Source organism: Borostomias antarcticus, assembly GCF_949987555.1.
Source record: "Borostomias antarcticus genome assembly, chromosome: 11".
NCBI lineage: Eukaryota > Metazoa > Chordata > Actinopteri > Stomiiformes > Stomiidae > Borostomias > Borostomias antarcticus.
This window is the reverse complement of record NC_140244.1, coordinates 360476-382395: the sequence shown is the minus strand read 5'-3', so window position 1 is coordinate 382395 and position 21920 is coordinate 360476. Positions and strand designations below refer to the sequence as shown.

Sequence of the window (21920 nt, the reverse complement as noted above, 5' to 3'; positions counted from 1 at the left end):
GGGATGAGCGCGAGGAGCATACCTGGGGGGGAACCGAGGGGAAGCGCTCGAGCCGTTCCACGCGCGGAGGGGTGGTTGTGGACAAGATTTCATTCATCACGGGGAGAGAGAGAGAGAGAGAGAGAGAGAGAGAGAGAGAGAGAGAGAGAGAGAGAGAGAGGGGGGGAGAGAGAGAGAGAGAGAGAGAGAGAGGGGGGGAGAGAGAGGGAGAGAGAGAGAGAGAGAGAGAGAGGGGGGGGAGAGAGAGAGAGGGAGAGAGAGAGAGAGGGGGGGAGAGAGAGGGAGAGAGAGAGGGAGAGAGAGAGAGAGAGAGAGGGGGAGAGAGAGAGAGAGAGAGAGAGAGAGAGGGAGAGAGAGAGTGCGCGTCACATTCACACAGGCAAGCGCCAATGGGGTCTCCTCATCATCGGCAGGTGGAGGAAGGCTTTCATGAGTTGCTCCAGCCGTCCCGATCACGTGATCTCACAATCTCCTACTTTCTTACTCTGCATGCCTCAAGGTAATCGCAGTTACATTTTCATGTATTTTTTGTGTGAAAAAAGGGGCAATAGCACAGAACCCTTTGAAATGCAAACCTTTTCAGGTTGGTATTGTTCTAGAACCATTTTCAGGTTGGTATTGTTCTAGAACCCTTTTCAGATTGGTATTGTTCTAGAACCCTTTTCAGGTTGGTATTGTTCTAGAACCATTTTCAGGTTGGTATTGTTCTAGAACCCTTTTCAGATTGGTATTGTTCTAGAACCCTTTTCAGGTTGGTATTGTTCTAGAACCATTTTCAGGTTGGTATTGTTCCAGAACCCTTTTCAGGTTGGTATTGTTCTAGAACCCTTTTCAGGTTGGTATTGTTCTAGAACCCTTTTCAGGTTGGTATTGTTCTAGAACCCTTTTCAGGTCAGAGAGAATCCTCAGGGTTCAACACCATGATGGATCTGAAAATAGTGTTATGATCTGATATGATACAGTGATACGTTCGATATGGAACCATTTTTAAAAAGATGGTTCTTCTATTATTATTATTGGTCTTTATAGCACCTTTAGTGTAGGGTAGTCATCCTTACATGCAGTGGCAGGGTCTGAAGTCTGTATCCAACTTTGGGGGGGGGGGGACATTTACATTGACATTTTGCAAGAGTATTTCTTTTTTGGGGGGGGGCATCTTCCTATGCGGCTGTATGGTCATTTGAATGCCACTACCCCAATCTAAATATTGGGGGGGACAATTTTAATAATCTCAAATGTTGGGGGGGGGCATGCTCCCGGACCCCCCCCCCCTGCTTGCATGAATGATAGGACCTGTCTATCACCATGGAAACCAAACACAAATACACAAAATATACAACCAGATATTTTCCACGTTTTCTTTATTTATAATTACCACCTGCAGCTCAATTCAACTTCCACAATGTAGCCCATTTTCTCCGGCGCAAATTAAGAGCAAATTAAAACGAGACAAAATTACTTCAAATTAATCAACTGTACAAAGAAAAAGTGAGTCAATCTCTTTACACAGAACATAAGGACGATGAGTGCAATGCAGCATTTCATTGAAAATAAAAGGAAAAAAAATCAATTATACTTAACATTTCCTTTGAATAACACAATAAAACCGGATATTCCACAAGCTTAAGTTGGGAAGAGAACATGCAAAAACACATTGATGAGTGGACATGAAGCGTTTGAGGTCCTATAAGCATGAGGTGAGAGAGGAATTTGAGATGGGTATTTTCTTTCAGGGCACATCGACTGATGTCTCCTTCAACAGTCTCACATGAGTCCTCCTTGGTCTGGTATTTTGAGAGACGAAGCCAAAATAAAAAGTTACGGCTTAATTTGATTCAGTGGGTCTGTGACGCATCCATGGTGGATGAGACAGAATTATAACTTTGTCTCTCCAGTAGGCGTCCTGTCTGCAAGATTGGCAGGGATATATTCTGTCAGATCAGGAAATAATCTTAGGAATAAATCATTTGAGAATAAATGCCCCTTTTATTGAACAGACTTTCATTCTAGTTCTAGTTGTCTGAATTGGCAGAGTCAACAGGAAGCCGGGTCCAGTTCTGCTGCTTAGGGGAACCGGCCAAACAAGATGGAAACAAGGATCCAAAAGAATCAAGGTGATTCCAACTCCCCGCTTCCCTCCCTCCAACCACATTCACCTGAAAGACACGCACAAGAACAAGCCGTCTGAAATCCCTTCATCTCTCCTGCCTGCATCGACCCTGTGGATGAAGAACAGGCTACGCCCAACATGGCCACTGTGGCCCCTGCATCGACCCTGTGGATGAAGAACAGGCTACGGCCAACGAGGCCACTGTGGCCGACTGCAACGCACTCAAGCGTGTGGGATATGAGATCCCTCACCTGGGTGAGTAGCCTATTCAAGTGTAAACAAGTCTCTCTGAATCACACGGCCTAGCGTACTAGCATCCCGTCACCTCGGTACTCTCGTTTCCTCACGCTTTTCACTGACCAAAAAAGCCTCTAAACAGAACCCTCCCTACATACTTAAAAACTAGTGTACATAGCGATCACTTGCCATGATGTTCACATCATAGCGTGCTGCCAAATGTGATTAAACAGAGACCGAACGGATAGAAACGTCTCTAGCGGTGAAGTGAGTGCGTCAGAGAGGGGGAAGCCAGCAGCTGTGGCCGTGTGACGGTTCAGACATTTCCAGGGGCATTTTTCCCATAAAACCCAAGCACTTAAAACAGTATAATAAACAGAAACGTGTTTGAAAACATGAATAAAAGGAGTTGCTTCCTCTGATACCGATGGTAAAGGCACAACAAAAACACCTGAGGTATAACACACGCCAAAACACGTTCGCCCTTCGCAAACAAGCCAACGAAAAATTCCCAAGTTCTTCCCAAAACATTCCGATACATCGTCCATAAAGAACTCATTAGAACCACTGGTCTAATGCCCTTAAATTGTGAAAGGCCAGCTTTTCTGAGAGGCCAGGTCGGATCTGAAAGAAGAACGTATGAGAGATGCAGCAGTGGGGATGAGAGAAGTGTTTGGTGGCAGAGATCCAGGTGAGGTGAAGTTCATTGGCTTGAGCAGCGAGGAGCAGCTTTGACAAGGCCGGGACGTCATGGAAACGCAGGGTTCCAGGATGTAGGCCTCCAGAAAGGACTCTGGTTAGATGACCATGAAATGGGATGAGAGACACGTGACTGGACTATCACCGTCGCTACGTATCCAGTAACTCCATTAGTGATTTCCCAGAAGACGGGGAAGAGGATGGACAAAGGGGCTTGGGAAAATTTGGGAGCGTTTGAAAATGAATAGGCAGAGGAAAATCTGTAAATTTTGTGACAATGCAAAATTTGCTAACTGTAAAAAAAATATAAAAAAATGTACATTTTGTGACAATGCAAAATTTAGAAAACTGAGCAAATAAAAGATTGACTGATCCGACCAGCTGACGGGTTGGTCAATCTGTTAGGTGGCGATGTTGTAACAGATCAGGACGGGACAGCTTCTCTGTGTTAAACTAGCTTCTATGAGGACGGGACAGAGCGCCATGTCAACTACTCACTCACTTCTCTAATGCGCTTTTAATGACAACTACGAAAACCCACCGCAATGAAGGAACTCGCTCCCGCTGTGTTCAGCACTGAATAGCAGCTTTTTCAGGGGGATCTCAGTCACCGTTACAGAAGAAGAACAGCCCTCTCTCTACTAAGAACAACAAATCCCAGAGAACACCTTTAAAATCAAATAAAAAACCAAACGGAAGAACATAATGCTTAAAAACGCTCATGGAAAGCCCAAAGCACAAGGCAAGCAACAAATGACTGATTTGCTATGAGAGAAAATAGATTTCCGTTGTTTTGAATCAGGTAAAGCGCATGGAACGCAACCGTTAATAGATAGATTTATAGAAATATACACAGACAGATAACGCTCGTCGCATGGCAGCCGGCAAAGATAGTGTAGAAATCAAGAGTATTTTAACCGGCTGTCACTATTCTATTGACGCAATGCCATGTGCTTTGGGCTGAACCGGTACCGACCAGACTTTCCTGTGCAAACCCGGAAGTAAAATGACACGTTTGTGATCCATCCCATGAGCAGTTGAGAGGAAGATGAGCCTGTAGTCCCTTTGATGCCGTGGCTGGCACCACTAGCTCCCTGAATTAGACAAACATGTGCAACACAAAACAAAGAAGAAGAGCCAGCCCAAAGAGGAAGTTAGAACGGCATTGATAAAAATAAAAAGAGAAATCCAGAGCATGTAACGATTGATAAAAACCAAACCAAACAAAAGAAGAAAAGAAAAAAAAAACTTTAAAAATGAAGTCCGCTTCAGGCCCTGACTGAGAGAACAAGTTTGGCACTTCTCTTTTTTTATGTCCAGACATCATGTGGCGTCTCCACTGGACTCCGAGGACCAGACCTGGCGGGGCGGGGCGGGGCCTTGTGGATGGACCAGACCTGGGGCCCTGGAGGGGCGGGGTCTTGTGGATGGAAGAACGAGCTGGCGGCAAGGAGCCTACTGAAGATACGAGAGGTGAAAGGTCACATTGTGGGTGTGGCGGTGGCGGAGGTGGTCAGACGATGCTGTTGGTGCCGCGGAGGCCGACGCCGCGGGCGAAGTGCTCCAGGAGGCCTGAGATGGCGCCGGAGGGGCTGGGCGCCGAGGACTTGAGTCCCACGGTGGAGCTGTAGGCAGCCAGGAAGACCTCCCTCACGGCCTCCAGACGAGCCTGACGCTCTGAGGGGGACGGGCACCTGGGAGAGAGAGAGGGATGAGAGAGAGAGGGAGAGAGAGAGAGAGAGAGGGAGGGAGAGAGAGGGAGGGAGAGGGAGAGAGGGAGAGAATAGAGAGGGAGAGAGAGAGAGAGGGATGGAGAGAGGGAGGGAGAGGGAGGGAGAGGGAGGGAGGGAGGGAGAGAGAGAGAGAGAGAGAGAGAGGCAGGGAGGGAGAGAGAGAGGGGAAGAGAGAGAGAGATGAGGGGGATGAGGGAGAGGGGAAGGGATGGAGAGAGAGAGAGAGAGAGAGAGAGGGGGGGGGGAAGAGAGAGGGGGAGAAAGAGAGAGGGAGGGAGAGAGAGAGAGAGAGGGAGAGAGAGAGAGAGGCAGGGAGGGAGAGAGAGAGGGGAAGAGAGAGAGAGATGAGGGGGTGAGGGAGAGGGGAAGGGATGGAGAGAGAGGGATAGGGGGATGAGCAACAAAGGGAGAACACAGAGCAGAGACAGAGACAGAGACAGAGACAGAGACAGAGACAGAGACAGAGACAGGCATGGGGTAGGGATTTGGGGACGCAGAGATAGGGGGGAGAAGACGGGGGGTGGAAGCAGGATGGGGGGAGGGAGAGAGAGAGAGAGAGAGAGGGGAGGTGAAGAACAGAGGATGAAGAGAGGAGTCCCATCTTTTAGTTATGAACGGAGCGCTGACACACGGCCACAATGAGCTCGTAAATGAACCATCACAGGCTCCGTGTGAAGCGCTCTCCATCTCCCTCAGGCTCCCTCGCGCTCTGCTCAAATAAAGATGGATAGACGCTGATGTGGGTTTTGTAAGGGTTTTTGAGACAGAATGCCACCAGTTTCAGTAAACCATATAAGGTTTGATTCGTGCTCTGCAAGTGGCTGATATCAGTGTATAATTAGATAAGCTGCCGTGTAGCAGGGACACAGGATACAGGGAGAGCACAAGCAGCCCAGCACTGGACTAGAGCCACACACCGCATAGGGTCATAGAAGGTCAGAGGGGTCTCTCAGTTGACCATGCAGTCAGCAAAATAGCCGTCAACAGGGAACATTGGTCAATCCAGACATTGGATATAGGTCAGATTTAATCTTGACCTAGGTAATGTTTCATCAATGCTTCATGGCCATAATAAAGAATGGTCAGCTGACAGCCTATATTAAGCTTCTCCACTGAACCGTATAAAAGAGAGAACCACCGGACCAAGGAGACTTACGTGCGCTTACCTCGTAACTCATGAAGGCTTAAACTATCTCACGCTGGCTTTAGCTTAGCTTAGCAAGCTAGCATGTTAGCATGCTACATCCACCTGTTGTCAAACATCTGCTCATCTGTTCACAGGTATGTTATATTGTCTAATCCTGTTACATAACTGTTAAACTAAGCTATGTCTGAAATCAATATTGATCCAAAGCCCAAAGCTTTGATACTGTATGTTTTTGATACATGCTTTTGATGATGAATAAAACAACAGAAAGATTACTCTCTTCTCAGCATTCATTGACCAGTAAGGTTAATCAGGTGATCCAACATCAAAATGGCGTTGTCAGGCAAGGATTGAATATATTTCAGTCAAAAGAACCTGATATGGAACTGATTGATTGAAGGGTCAATGAATGTTGAACGGGAATAATGCCAGATTTAAGCTGTGTGAAAATTTGCATAAGTTTAATGTTGTCACTGTAACTAACAGGAAAATGATGCTTAAAATATGTATGTTTGAGCACCAACCGCCAGTCAGTGCTATTTCCCAGAAATTTGATTAATTTGGAATGAGTGATTTAGTGATTAGTTCCTCAGGAGAAAATGTGATACAGGCGCCAGATAAAAACTTGGGAATGAATTGATGACCTAGGAGTTGGCGATGCTGGCGGGCTTCGTTCCCTGCGCCAAAGTTAAAATTCTAAAAGGTTTCAGTGAATGAGTGACTTCTCGATTGGATGTGTTGATTATAAAACTGCAGATTTTAGACGCATCACCTTGGCAGAAAAGTGGAAATATAAACGATTCCGCGGGGAAGGAATGTAGAAACGGGGGCTGATTTCAGGGTAGAACGGTCGAGAAGTCATTCGGTCGTAATTGTACGGGTACGGTACCTAATTTGATAATTTAACCGCAAACTAACGGATACAAACACCAGACCAGGGAATTCGAAAACAAGTGACATTTGTAGGTTACGCCAGATTCCAGTAAATGAATTGTAGTTGAAAAGTGTCAGGAAATACCAGAAAAAGCGAGTGACGACTAAAAAATGATAACAATGTTTATGTCTGTCATAAAAATAACTGTGACGATGCTTAAAATGCTAAGCGCTACAGCTATGCTAATGTGCTGAAACTTACTCACTAAAAAAGCCAGCTGATTTGAATAAAGTGCTATTATAACGCTTTTGGGAGATCAGGAGAGTGTACTCATGAGAGTGAGGGTGTCTCATGAGGACAGGCTGGAGCAGAAAGCTGCAGGGTCGGTGTGTGCGTCAGTTACACACAATTCTTAGGCACCAATAATCTATTAATAGCAACGGCCCCGGCTCAGGGGGCGGGCTAGCCCCCACCCCCCTCTGCTCACTAGCCCCCACCCCTCTCTCTCACCTCTCCTTCTGTCTCTGTCTCTCCCCCTCTCTTTCAAAATTACAGTACCCCAAAGAATATTGAATTGAGCCAAAACTGATTAGTTGTTAGCAAATTATGATATTAAACTATTGAAACTGCATTTTGAAATACCCTGAAGATATATATATATATATATATATTATTTAAAATAATAGGAAACTGGCTAATGATGATTTGAGTACTATCTGCAATAATGGTGCTTGTCTCCCCAGACGCTCGGGACACCTATTGTCCTGAGAAAGAATGGGGAGGACAGGTCATCAGCTTACCTGGTGGTCTGCAGTACATTGTGTAGATGACTCGGTCGTCATGAAACAAGAGGAAAAAGTATCCCCCCAGCACAGCTGGAAGACACTCAGTGGCCACAACAGGTATATATATATAGTACTGTTTTAAGAATTGGCACTGTAACGCGTGTGAAATAACGTAACAATATCAAGCGATCAGAATCTACAGAACAATAGACTACTTAAGGAAATATTGCTGTAATGAATGTACAACATAACAATAATATGACTTCCTGAGAGTATTGTTCCAGAGTAAGGAGAGATTAAGTCGTGAGGAGTAAGGAGAGACGAAGTCGTGAAGGAGAATCGATTCCTGTGCGTCTACCAACGTGGTTTGATTGGGCCAACACCGTCACCGGTGGTGAATGGCGCGCAGATTTAAGACAAATAACTGACCCAGTGATTAATTGGTTAATCGCCTGGGTGCCACCGCTCCACGTCTTCCATCTTGCAGGCTCGTAGGAAGGCACGTGATTAAGGTTTCTGATCAAAGCTTTAATAATACGACGTAGCTGGGTAACATCTGTGAAGTGTATTTTTACCTGCAGGATGGACAGAGCGGCCGTGGTGAACCAGCCATTGGGTCAAGCGAATACAATATGACTACACAAGAAATGTTATCTCCATTGGAGATAAATATTTCTATTGACATACAATCTAATAACTAACTTGTGAGGTGCTCTGGAGCCAAGGTCCGTTCTACGATGGGATTGTATTGTCCATCGTGACCTGACGTCCGAGAGCTGGAGACTAACCATCAAGCGTACACTGAAGAGAGGATCAGGTGAGCTGTGAGTGAGTAGCCAATTAACCAAGTAACATGCTTAACCTGACTGGAAATTACTGTTAAAAAGTAATAGGGGAAGCGTAGTGACTAGAGTGACGACTTTAGTGACTACCTATCCCTGATGGGAAAGTAGGCAATGACTTATTTGAGTTATAGGGAAAGCAAGAAGCAGTAATTAAGTGAACTATTTAAACTCAGTGGCATAGGCGGGACAAAGAAAAGATTAGAGTGTACATGAGGGCAAGGAAGAGAGAGTAAATACTATTTGCTAAATTATATTCTAGACTAACCATCCCAAGCGAAAGATTCATTGGAAATCTAGTGCCCTGCAGGGGAAGAAATTAGTAATATTTTATCTTCTGCAAAGTCATTTAGCAAAGAGAATTATAAAATCATTCTTTTAATAAAAACATTGTCCCAATTAGTGTTTGCTCTTAGCCAGGGTAGTGTTAAAAAGCAGGGCAAGACATTGTTTAGAATAATTTATATTTTTTTATAAGAAAATAGATGTAAAATATTAGAAATAGGTATAGAATGTTTTTTAGAATAATAGTGTTAGTTTTATAAGCTGAATTGTTGCTAGAATAATTTATATTTTTGAAAATTTTAATTGAACTGTCCAAATCATAATCTGTCGATTTTTACTCACTATTATCACCAGGAAATAATGAGAGAAAGGAATGTGGAGAGAAAATCAATGATTATATGAGAAATTGAACAAATTGTTATATTACACTGTAGTTATACAATTGTAGTATTGAATAAGGAATTTGTTAATCTGTTGTTAAAGTCTCTGTGTGCAGCAGAAATAAAATTGGAACCAGACCAGTCGCGCAGCAATGGAGGTCAGGATACCAACATGAACCGTCGGTATGGTAATTAAGACTTAAGCGCAATCAATTGCCATTATTGTCATTACCATTGAATTGTTGTATTTTTACTTTCATCTTAGAGCTGTACTAACAAAATATTATACTGTGGTGTTAATTTGTGTGTTTTTAATTCAATCCAAAGGAAGATAGAGCAACATGGCAGAATCAGAACAGAGCAGTACATGAATGCCAAGACAGGTGTTGAGCACACATGTGGAAATTGTCCTGGCAGACAGGAAACTAGGTCTCTTTCTAGCCTGCATTTACCACTGTGTAAAAGCCAAGTGGGATTGTTGACCATTGTTGTCTCTCTCTCCATTACAGAGAGGGGGCGGGGTCAAGGCAGTAGTGAATGGTGACAGGCCACAGCTACAGGAAGCAGGTAGAGTAGAGAGCGTCAGAGATTATCAACTGTTCATTGTTTGTGAAATCTCATCATACCCCAAAGGCCAGGTGTGACCATGAGACATGCTGAGGTCATCGCCCAAAAGAATGTGTACCCCAACGAGGCTGGCGCCAGACGGGGGAGGTGATTGACGGGTGAGCCCGGCGGTTGGACTGTGGGGTTCCGGCGGCTGGACGATAGGGTTCCGAAAGGAGGCCTATGGTTCAGGTGCGTGGAACATGGAATGTGATGCCGCACGGGGCATGGAGAAAGGAAAATGGCACCTTACCCCCAGCCAGACCTCTGGGAGGGACACAAAGGGAAGGCCAGGGAATGGGGTTTTGAAAAATAAATAAAAATAAGATAAAATACAATAAAATGAAATAAAAATGATATAATAGAAACAGTGAAGAAAGATAGCTCTAGAACGCCAGGAGTATGGACATTAATTCTGCTATGAGTGGTCAATGCTTTGTGCTCCACTAAGGAATTAAATTATTAATTACAGTCCCCATCTAGGTATATTTAGTTAAAACATGTCATTAATTGTCCACTGCATTATTTTGATAATTTCGTGTCCAAGGGGGGGATTGGTTGTATTTGCCTATGTTGTTATTATTATTCATCTTCCACTAAAGTCTAACTTCTCGTGGACAACACATCAGCGAAGATTGTCATAAAGGATAGATGTAGTGTGATTTCTTTCAGAATTTTATTTCAGAAATTGGATTTTTGGAAAATGTTTAATTCTGTTCTCTGAAACCAACACTACATTACCCACAATCCAACGCAAGCTCCACCAATCGGAGACATCGCTGTTGGCAAACATACCTAGCCCCTGCCGAGGATACATTAGATCTTCAGACTGTCATTCACAAACTCAGTGACCAGAGTGTCATTAAGATTGAGCGACAATGCATCAAAATGTTTTACAATACAAAGTACTGTAAACAGCTGTCTCTTTAATTTATTGAATATATTATGAGACGCTTGATCACTTAGGCCACTCATCCACACTTTAAAGAGCAGACCATTAGTATATGATGCAACATCTATTGTTGTATCCTTTGTTTCAGTGTATACTTTAATCAACAACGATATTTCATGGGCTATTGCATATACCACACGTGCAGTGTTTTATGATGACACATAGTCTATTTGTAAAACCAAACGTGAGTTGTTGTTAATTAGCTCAGTGAGATAGAGGATGTTGTTTGGTGTCAGAAGTTACAAGTTCAATCCTCAACTGATGCAAAATGAACATTGGGATGTCAACTTTCTTGTTATCTTCATATTCTCTTGCTCATTGCTCCAAAACTTGCCTGAAATTGCCTGGCCACGCCTCACTGTGCGTAGCAACCTTAGGTGTGGTTTGATTTTGGCAAGGTTTATTTAACTCAAGTTAAAGTTTTAAATAAGTTCTATTTCAATACCAACCAAGCAGCAAGTTTAAGTTAATGTACAGACAAGGCGCTGGTCCGAAATTTATCTGCACAACAAGTTTATCAGAAATGTATAATAACTTTAATTTTTAATTGGAACAAGAAAATTGCAAATGTTTTTGCTGATGGAATGTACCCTAACTCCTACGCTATGCTGAGTTCCAGTCTCCCCTCTACCCAAAAGTGAATGTGGACATCTGTAACCTCTGCATTGTGCTGAAGTTCCACTAACAAAGGAACAAAGTGACTCTTGAGCCAAAGACCATCAAGGAATGGCGTCTATGGAGTGCCAGTCTACCCAGTCTCCTCTACACTCTACTGGACTGATCGGACAAAGGACACTCCTATGCTAGGGAGTGTGGGTGTTAAGGATCAGACGGGTGGTAAAGGACATTCCTATGGATGCCATCAGACGAGTGGCAGGGGATTAGACGGTGACCATCAGACGGGTGGCAAAAGACTGAACGTGTGCCAATGGATCAGACGGGGGCGGAGAAAAACAGCAGGACCTCAACGGACATCGCGAGGAGGCAGAAAAACATGTCCGTGAGGATGACTTTTCTTAATGCATAATCACTAATATATACATATTGTCATTAGTTATCTGTAACAGGACAAAGCAGTTTATTTATCTGTCAATGTACGAATTTTTGTTTGTTTTGTTTAACAGTCTTAAAAGTGTTTAACTGTCTTATGTTTTAAGAAAAAGAAAAAAAATGGTTAAGGACTGTGACTAACATGTGGGTTTCCTCTCCACATGTGTTCGAGAAACTCTCTCTCGCGAGATGGCTTGGCTGTGGGGTTCTGGACGAGGCAATGGAGACTGGCGCCAACTGTCCCATGAAAATTGAGGACAAAGACGCAGGACTCCGCTCCCTACTCCAACCTACAGACAAAGCTAATGTTTTCTGAATAACAAACACAATTCTTTTGAAAATTGACTGTGTGTTTTTGAGTTAGCATCTATTGTCTGAAGTTATTGTTTAATGTTAATTGTTGTTTTATTGACATTGTTGAGTTAAGCTAGCAGCCGATGGTGAAGTATTCACTGTGACAGTCTTTAGACTGCCAGACGGGGGTATCTGATGTGGGTTTTGTAAGGGTTTTTGAGACAGAATGCCACCAGTTTCAGTAAACCATATAAGGTTTGATTCGTGCTCTGCAAGTGGCTGATATCAGTGTATAATTAGATAAGCTGCCGTGTAGCAGGGACACAGGATACAGGGAGAGCACAAGCAGCCCAGCACTGGACTAGAGCCACACACCGCATAGGGTCATAGAAGGTCAGAGGGGTCTCTCAGTTGACCATGCAGTCAGCAAAATAGCCGTCAACAGGGAACATTGGTCAATCCAGACATTGGATATAGGTCAGATTTAATCTTGACCTAGGTAATGTTTCATCAATGCTTCATGGCCATAATAAAGAATGGTCAGCTGACAGCCTATATTAAGCTTCTCCACTGAACCGTATAAAAGAGAGAACCACCGGACCAAGGAGACTTACGTGCGCTTACCTCGTAACTCATGAAGGCTTAAACTATCTCACGCTGGCTTTAGCTTAGCTTAGCAAGCTAGCATGTTAGCATGCTACATCCACCTGTTGTCAAACATCTGCTCATCTGTTCACAGGTATGTTATATTGTCTAATCCTGTTACATAACTGTTAAACTAAGCTATGTCTGAAATCAATATTGATCCAAAGCCCAAAGCTTTGATACTGTATGTTTTTGATACATGCTTTTGATGATGAATAAAACAACAGAAAGATTACTCTCTTCTCAGCATTCATTGACCAGTAAGGTTAATCAGGTGATCCAACATCAACGCTCTCTCTCTCTCTCTCCCTCCCTCTCCCTCCCTCCCTCTTTCTCCCTCCCTCTCTCTCTCTCTCCCTCTCTCTCTCTCTCTCCATCCCTCCCTCCCTCTCTCTCTCTCTCTCCCTCCCTCTCTCTCTCTCTCTCCCTCCCTCTCTCTCTCTCTCTCCCTCCCTCCCTCCCTCTCTCTCTCTCTCTCCCTCCCTCTCTCTCTCTCTCTCCCTCCCTCTCTCTCTCTCTCTCCCTCCCTCCCTCTCTCTCTCCCTCTTTCTTTCTCCCTCCCTCTCTCTCTCTCTCTCTCTCTCTCTCTCTCCATCCCTCCCTCCCTCTCTCTCTCTCTCTCCCTCCCTCTCTCTCTCTCCATCCATCCCTCCCTGTCTCTCTCCCTCTCTTTCTCCCTCCCTCTCTCTCTCAGGACACACTCAACTCAGTCAGATCCAAGCCGAAATGGAAATTCGTCCCCCCACTGGGGTACGAGTCTAAGGGAGAGACGGCAGGAAAATGAACCTCTCTTTTCTTGTCCTCCCTCATTTCTTCCCTTCTTCCAGCTCTAATCATCCCCCCCCCCCCCCCGGGCGCTCTGGATAAAGAGAATGATGAACCAAACTCCCGGCCCCCCCGCGGTGACACGTTGTGCATAGCCTGCATGAGCTGTCGCCGTTGACACACACACACTCAAACAGACACACACACACACACACACACACACACAGACACAAACGCACACACGCGCGTACTGTACGTAAACACAGAGACAGACGGAGCGCTTAACGAGTCCGCCGAACAACGGCCATGTCTGGAAATCCCATTAAAAGTTCTGGAGGACTGAATCTCCGCAAACAGCGATAGCACACTTTGTTCTCATCTTCTGCTTGTAAACACGCACCCAAAGAGACTGCTTATACACTACCCAGGATGCAACTGTGCTCCAGCATGGGCCCTCATGTTCACACACGCACGCACGCCGCATACACACACAGACACACACACATACACACAGACACACACACATACACACAGACACACACACATACACACAGACACACAGACACACACACAGCTTATTCAGATAATCACGGGTGTTCTCGGCGCACGCACACACAGTAAGCTAACACAGCGGGAGGGCGCCATCCCAGCCCCGCCCCCCCCCCCCCCACAGAGCCCTGTACCTGAGGGAGGGGGGAGTGGGGGGTGACAAGTGACGGGGGGGGGGAGGGAGGAGAATAAATTAGGAGAAAGGGAGGAAGAAGACAAAAGACAAAAGAGAGAGAGAGAGAGAGAGAGAAAGAGAGAGAGAGGGGGGGGGGGGAGGAGTCACGTGACTCACATGCGTCCGCTGGGCCCCTCGTCCTGGAAGCTGAAGGGGAGGGGTGAGTCGGCGGCGGCGGTGGCGGGCGGCAGGAAGTGGGCGTGGTCATGGATGCTTCCGCAGCCGGAGACGATCTGCCAGCTGCCGTACTCTGTGGAGAGGGAGGAGCCAGAGCGGGGATACTCCGCCCCCAACCTGAGATGGAGGGAGAGAGAGAGGGATGAAAAGAGAGAGAGATGGAGAGAGAGAGAGAGAGGGATGGAGAGAGAGAGAGAGATGGAGAGAGATGGAGAGAGAGATGGAGAGAGGGAGAGAGAGAGGGATGAAGAGAGAGAGAGAGAGAGAGAGAGATGGAGAGAGAGAGGGATGAAAAGAGAGAGAGAGAGAGAGATGGAGAGAGAGAGATGGAGAGAGAGGAATGGAGAGAGAGATGGAGAGAGGGAGAGAGAGAGGGATGGAGAGAGAGAGAGAGAGATGGAGAGAGAGAGAGAGGGAGAGAGAGAGAAAGGGAGAGAGAGAAAGGGAGAGAGGGGGATGGAGAGAGAAGGATGGAGAGAGAAAGAGAGAGATGCAGAGAGAGGAAGCGAGAAAGGGAGAGAGAGGGATGGAGAGAGATAGAAAGGGGAGAAGAGAGAGGCAGCGCGGGCGAGGAGAGAGGGGAGGGAGGGATGGAGAGATGAAGGGAGAGAGAGCGGAGGGAAAGAAGAGACGGGGGGATGAGAACGGAGAGAGAGAAGATGGAGAGAGAGCGAAGGAAAGGGGACAGAAGAGAGGGATGCATCGATATATCAGCCATTCATCGGTATTCAGTACCGGCCCATATCCTCCTGGTTACCCGTCTCTGGACGATCGGCCAATCAGATGACGCTAACCACGGCAGCGGCCAATCAGATGACGCTCACCACGGCAGCGGCCAATCAGATGACGCTCACCACGGCAGCGGCCAATCAGATGACGCTCACCACGGCAGCGGCCGATGTCGCACTGAAGGCTGTTTCATAAATTTGTATGATTCAAAGATAGTGTGTTTTTTAATGAAGATTTCTTTGCTTCGCTGGCATGAAAGAGGAAATAACAATAATAAACAAACATGGTCTCAGTGAATGGTCATTGTGAACATCGGGATCGGCCCAGAACTGATCAATCGGTGCGTCCCTGAGACGAGAGAGAAGGAGGAGATCAGACGAGGAGAGGAGAGAGAGAGGGTCAAAGGGCAAGCTCAAGAGAACCCTGGCTGTATCCAGGCAACAGGGCAAGCTGAGGTCAGAGGGGGGGTTTCCATGGCCACAGGAACGGATGAATCAAACCAATGTGGGCGCATGGGAGCGCGTTGCTTTGATAGTAAACATCTGCATACATGGACACTGCGTCTCACATGTATCAGATTAGTTGACTTGCTTGACATTTTCATGCAAGTCTGGTGAAGAGCTTGATTAAGGCTCTAGCATGTCCATGGACCAGGGAGACGTCAAACACACACACACACACACACACACACACACACACACACATCATGCAGCAGAAACAGCCCTTCACATCCCAGTCAAGCGACTCATAACACACACACACACAGCTGGTCTGAACTAGGGCTGGGACTTTTGCCCCAAAATCATATTCGAAGTTCGTTTATTTATTAATAATAATATTCGAATATATTCGAATTATTATTAATAATATTTTTACCATTAAATTCTTACAGAAAGACCTACCTAGGTATTAAAATAAAGTTGTGCACATTCTGTCCACTAGTGGGCATTGTATCATAGGCAATATCGATAAGCAATGATGTATTCTATTAATACATCCATGGTACGAGTTCACGGGTGGGAATGGTGCGTTCGTTTGTGGTGGCAAGTCGCAAGTGGCAAAATCCCTACCTCCGACCTGTGTGCATTCGAGCTATAGCGAATGATATGATGATGATATGATATTGACGTCAGCCGGCAACTGGGGGCTGAGAAACATATCCGAATTTGCGACGAGGAAGTGCGAGTTCATGCGGCGTTTTATTTAATCATTCCTAGTAGCAAGTCGCAATTTGCCACCTCCCAGAAATAAACGAACGCACCAGAAGTTACGGGTTTGACTGCCATTCCAGAGCATTTTCACGTGTAGGAGGTCGGAAAAACACGAGTTACGGGTTGCCTGGAACGCGCCGTGCTAACTAACGTCACCTCCTACAGGAGCCCAGGTGTCCAATAGCCTTGCTAATGAGCTCGCGATTGCAACTTCACCAGGCGTGAAAAACCCTCTGAATCTGAATCAAAAGCAACGTTTGCTAGCCAACACATTTACAAAAAATTATGCCTATAACAGGTTCGAATATTAAGGGCTGCCTAATATTCGTTCGAATACCAGTATTTCTGTCAATATTCGAATTATATTCGAATCCCGAAGTTCGGACTCCCAGCCCTAGTCTGAACCCAAACACTGGGCCCCCAGGCACACAGCTGGTCTGAGCAGGCCCTCGAGGGTGTGCTCCACATGTGCTGGATAAAGACATCCCCCTCTCTCCCTTTCTCTCCCTCTCTCTCTCTCTCCATCCCCCTCTCTCCCTCTCCATCCCCCTCTCTCCCTTTCTCCATCTCTCTCCATCCCCCTCTCTCTCGCTCCCTCTCTCTCTTTCTCTCGCTCCCTCTCTCTCCATCTCTCTCCATCCCCCTCTCTCTCGCTCCCTCTCTCCATCTCTCTCCATCCCCCTCTCTCTCTTTCTCTCGCTCCCTCTCTCTCCATCTCTCTCCATCCCCCTCTCTCTCGCTCCCTCTCTCCCTTTCTCTCCCTCCCTCTCTCCCTTTCTCTCGCTCCCTCTCTCCATCCCCCTCTCTCCCTTTCTCTCCATCCCTCTCTCTCCATCCCTCTCTCTCTCTCCATCCCCCTCCCTCCCTTTATCTCGCTCCCTCTCTCTCCATCCCTCTCTCTCTCTCTCCATCCCTCTCTCTCTCTGTCTGTTTATTGCTCTGATGTAAAGCGACCTTGGGTTTCATGAAAGGCGCTATATAAAATAAAGTTATTATTATTATTATAAAGACGGAGAGGGTTCTAATCCCCGGTGCTCCTGGACAACACATTCAACAACACAACAACAACAACAACAACACATTCCCTCCGGCTGGTCAACCCCTCTCCGGACGCCCTCGTATCTCCATGCAAGCAGAACACAACCATTATTCTGTGTCTCTGTAGTCCTTTGTTCTTTGTTCTTGTTTGTTTGTTTGTTTGTTTGTTTGTGTACCCGGGCTGCGCTGATGTAACAGTTGGTTGGGGGGCGCATTATAAATAAAAATAACAACAACGCAGCCGTAACAACGCTGGTTATCGGATAGAGACTAAGACACTAACTAAAGATTCAAAGATGCAGGACAGAGATCCTCAGGTCTGACTGACCAACGTATGAGAGAGTTAAGTACAGAAATACGCAACGCTTAGACATGTGATGACACGCCACGTTTAGGCAGGCCACGTTCGTTATGCGCCAGCCAATGAACAGGGTTCGAGCGCTCACCTTCTCCCTGGCACGGCCAATGGGCTGCTGCCGGCGCGCATGGAGCCCTGTTCTGATTGGTTGGAGGAGGAGGAGCTGGAGGACTTGCCCTCGGCGAGTGGGTGGCTCAGACGCTCGTCAAGGGGGTTGGGCCGGGTCCACAGAACCGTCTGGGGGGACGAGGTAGACCCCTTCCTCCTGGGAGAGCATCAATCAATCAATCAATCAATCAATCAATCAATCAATCAATCAATATCCTTTATTTAAAGGTGCTCTGTTCGATTTACTGCACTTTTTGTAAAACAAAATTCAATACATGCAATAAATAGGTCCAGGGGAGTCATAACTATCTGTACAGGAAATATAGCCAACGGTGTCGTGCCTGTGGAGCAAATGCAGAATTTATTTTTATTATGAGTGAAGCCGGCCGGGCGCTAAGCCCCGCCCCCTGAACGGCACCTTGTGGAGTGAAAACGCCCACTTGTTTATATCTGATACGCTGCGCCACAGCGCCCTCTAGTGGCCGGAAAAAAACGAACTGAGCACCTTTAAATATCACAAAAGCCTTTTATCATATGAGAGAAAATCCGACGAGATCGACAGTACAAACTTTTTGTAGATTTTCATGACTTTTAATCGAATTGTACTGTTTCCATAAGGCATTTTTAATTCGATATAACTTAATTCTCATAAAATGTGTGGATGGAAACATGGCTGTTATGACCTGCTCAATGTATACGAAAACATCCAACACATCAAAGCGTCTGTGAAGGAAACGTGTCACGTGCTTTTAGGAGAGGTGACGGAGGAAAGGGGGGTGAGCGGGTGGGGGGGTGACATCACGGGGGGGTCTCACCTGCCGGAGGCGAGGGGGGGGTAGGAGAACATGGGGGGGGGGGGGGGGTCTCACCTGCTGGAGGGGAGGGGCGGGTAGGAGAACATTGGGGGGGGGGGGTCTCACCTGCCGGAGGGGAGGGGCGGGTAGGAGAACATGGGGGGGTCTCACCTGCCGGAGGGGAGGGGCGGGTAGGAGAACATGGGGGGGTCTCACCTGCCGGAGGGGAGGGGGGGGTAGGAGAACATGGGGGGGGGGGTCTCACCTGCCGGAGGCGAGGGGGGGGTAGGAGAACATGGTCTCACCTGCCGGAGGGGAGGGGCGGGTAGGAGAACACGTCCACGCCGTCGTTGTTGAGGCTGGAGGCTCCGCCCAACACGTCCTCCGTGATCAGGGAGAAGTCGCTGCTCAGGCTGCTCACACTGCCCCGGTCCCGGGACTCTGCACCAATCACAGGGGGGGGCGGGGTTAGGGGACATCATGTGACAGGAAGAGGAGAGCAACGCTGGAAGTCCTGCAAAGGAACGTGGCCCCGCCTTTCAAACTAGTCTTCAGAACTTCCCACTTCAACGCGAGGAATATAAAAAGATTAACATTTTAGATTTTTATTTTTATGTTCCTTGTTGCATACATACATATATATATATATACAATACATATGCGATGAAACTGACATTAATCAAACCGTCGGTAAGTTTCTGCTTGGGAGAGGTTTTCCGACCACATTACCAGGCCGGAGAAACCTTCGGGGTCTAAGTGAGTGAAATACACGTTCAAGTTACCATTCTCATCATTCAATGCCATCCTAATGATATGTAGCTCTACACATGTAGGTGTTCTTAATTGGCCGCATGTTTTCATGTAATCCCAGCACAGTAGGTGGTCAGTGTGATCCTCATCCCTGGGAGCTGCTGGAACTTACTCAACTGGCAGAGGTCGTCCACTGTGAAATCAGGGTCTTTGAGCTGGGAGTTTTTCCTTCTGTGAGAGAGAGAGAGAGAGAGAGAGAGAGAGAGAGAGAGAGAGAGAGAGAGAGAGAGAGAAAAGGACAGGTGAACTGATGCACAAGACTCATGCAGAGAGTGAGTGAGTGTGTGCACGTGTGTGTGTGTGCGTGCGCATGTGTGTGTGAGAGAGAGAGAGAGAGAGAGAGAGAGAGAGAGAGAGAGAGAGAGAGAGAGAGAGAGAGAGAGAGAGAGATGAGGAGAGAGAGAGAGAGAGAGAGAGAGCGAGAGCGAGAGCGAGAGTGTGTGTGTGTGTGTGTGTGTGTGTGCAAGAGATCAAAGAGTAAATAAAACAAAAGCAAACGTCCTGGTTGGTCAGTCCGATTCTCACTTGACTGAGTGTGTGAGAGCGATAATATGACCAGACTGCAACATGACTGACTAACAATGTTTTACAAAGAGCTTTTCAAATTTGTAACACACTTTTTTTTTTGCCATAATTAATAATAATACTTACCTCTGTTTCTTGACTGCAGAAAACTTCTCTGAGACGATGTGCTTCAGAAAATTGAAGCAAAAAAAAAAAATCTGCAGAGGTGAAAAGAAAATCGAATTTTAGAGACTAATTCATAAATATGACAGAATGCTGCCCCCTGGTTTCAGAAACATGTCCAATAAAACCCCTGGTTTCAGAAACATGTCCAATAAAACCCTGGTTTCAGAAACATGTCCAATAGCTCAGCAGTCACTCAGGGAAGTGGGGATTATAATAAAGACGTAAATATCCCTTTTAACTACACGATTTGCAACTAGTTCAGACTTGTATCCATAAGCTGTTAAAGTGGCTCAAACGGTGGATTAATGACATGTCTGGTTGAATATAATATGTATATATATATATTATAAATAAATAATATATAAGTTGTCCTTGAAAAGCAATAATAATCATTCAAAGTCGCTTCCAGGCTGAATGATATTCAATCAAAAGCTGCTTCCACTCACCTCCTCCCCTTTGGAGAGGCGATCTGGCAGCATATGACTGGAAGAGAGACGCGGGAGAGACCATTAAAGACATGAGAGACCAGGAGAGACGCGTTAAACACATGAGAGACAGGAGAGACGCGTTAAAGACATGAGAGACCAGGAGAGACGCGTTAAACACATGAGACCAGACCAGGATAGACGCGTTAAACACATGAGACCAGACCAGGAGAGACGCGTTAAACACATGAGACCAGACCAGGAGAGACGTGTTAAAAACATGAGACCAGACCAGGAGAGACGCGTTAAAAACATGAGCACATGGACCAGGAGAGACGCGGGAGAGACATGAGACACGGACCAGGAGAGACGCGTTAAACACATGAGAGACCAGACCAGGAGAGACGCGTTAAAAACATGAGCACATGGACCAGGAGAGACGCGTTAGAGACATGAGCGCACGGACCAGGAGAGACGTGTTAAAGACATGAGCGCACGGACCAGGAGAGACGCGTTAAACACATGAGAGACCAGACCAGGAGAGACGTGTTAAAGACATGAGGCGCACGGACCAGGAGAGACGCATTTAAGACATGAGACCAGGAGAGACGCGGGAGAGACATGAGCGCACGGACCAGGAGAGACGCGTTAAACACATGAGCGCACGGACCAGGAGAGACGGTTAAAGACATGAGCGCACGGACCAGATGGACCAGCTGGGTTTGCTTACAATGTACTGTAATATATACACATTATGATCATGTGAAGCCTGATACAACTTCATAAATCAACAATTATCCCAGTTGAACGTCAGTAATGGAGTTTGCAATCTCAACGCATCGTAGGGAGGGACGCAATCATCTATCACCCTCCGGCGTCCAATCAGAATCATCCATCACCCTCCGGCGTCCAATCAGAATCATCCATCACCTTCCGGCTTCCAATCAGAATTAACCGTGACCGCTTACACCTCTGAAGGTGCACCAATTAAATCTCACACGACAGTTAAAGAGAGTTTGTCTTAATGAAAAAATATCAAAATCAATACGTTATAACATGATACCGTAGCGTAACCCCCAAGAGTTAGAGAGGTCAGATTATGAGGGATTTTCTGAGAGGGAAGAGCTGAGAGTCTGAGAGATGATGCAGTCCCATCACTCTTCTGTTCCTAGGCCCAGGGGCTGGGCTGGACTAGAACAGAGCTGGGCTGGACTAGAACACGGCTGGGCCTGGACTAGAACACGGCTGGGCTGGACTAGAACACAGCTGGGCTGGACTAGAACACGGCTGGGCTGGAGAGGAGAGGAGAGGAGAGGAGAGGAGAGGAGAGGAGAGGAGAGGAGAGGAGAGGAGAGGAGAGGAGAGGAGAGGAGAGGAGAGGAGAGGAGAGGAGAGGAGAGGAGAGGAGAGGAGAGGAGAGGGGAGGGGAGAGGAGAGGAGAGGAGGAGATAG

The 21920-nt window shown here is 46.5% G+C and overlaps 1 protein-coding gene across 1 annotated transcript; it reads right to left on the bottom strand.

Moving 5' to 3' along the window:
- Positions 1-1344: 1344 nt before the first annotated feature.
- On the bottom strand, positions 1345-20522 carry mtmr14 (myotubularin related protein 14; the record flags this gene model as incomplete). The annotated part of the gene is made up of 7 exons (XM_084445819.1): positions 1345-4740; positions 14246-14422; positions 17730-17906; positions 18849-18984; positions 19466-19524; positions 20005-20075; positions 20490-20522. The coding sequence occupies 7 exons, from the start codon at positions 20520-20522 to the stop codon at positions 4560-4562; spliced, it is 834 nt and encodes a 277-aa protein (XP_084301945.1). The 3' UTR covers positions 1345-4559.
- Between the last annotated feature and the right edge of the window lie 1398 nt (positions 20523-21920).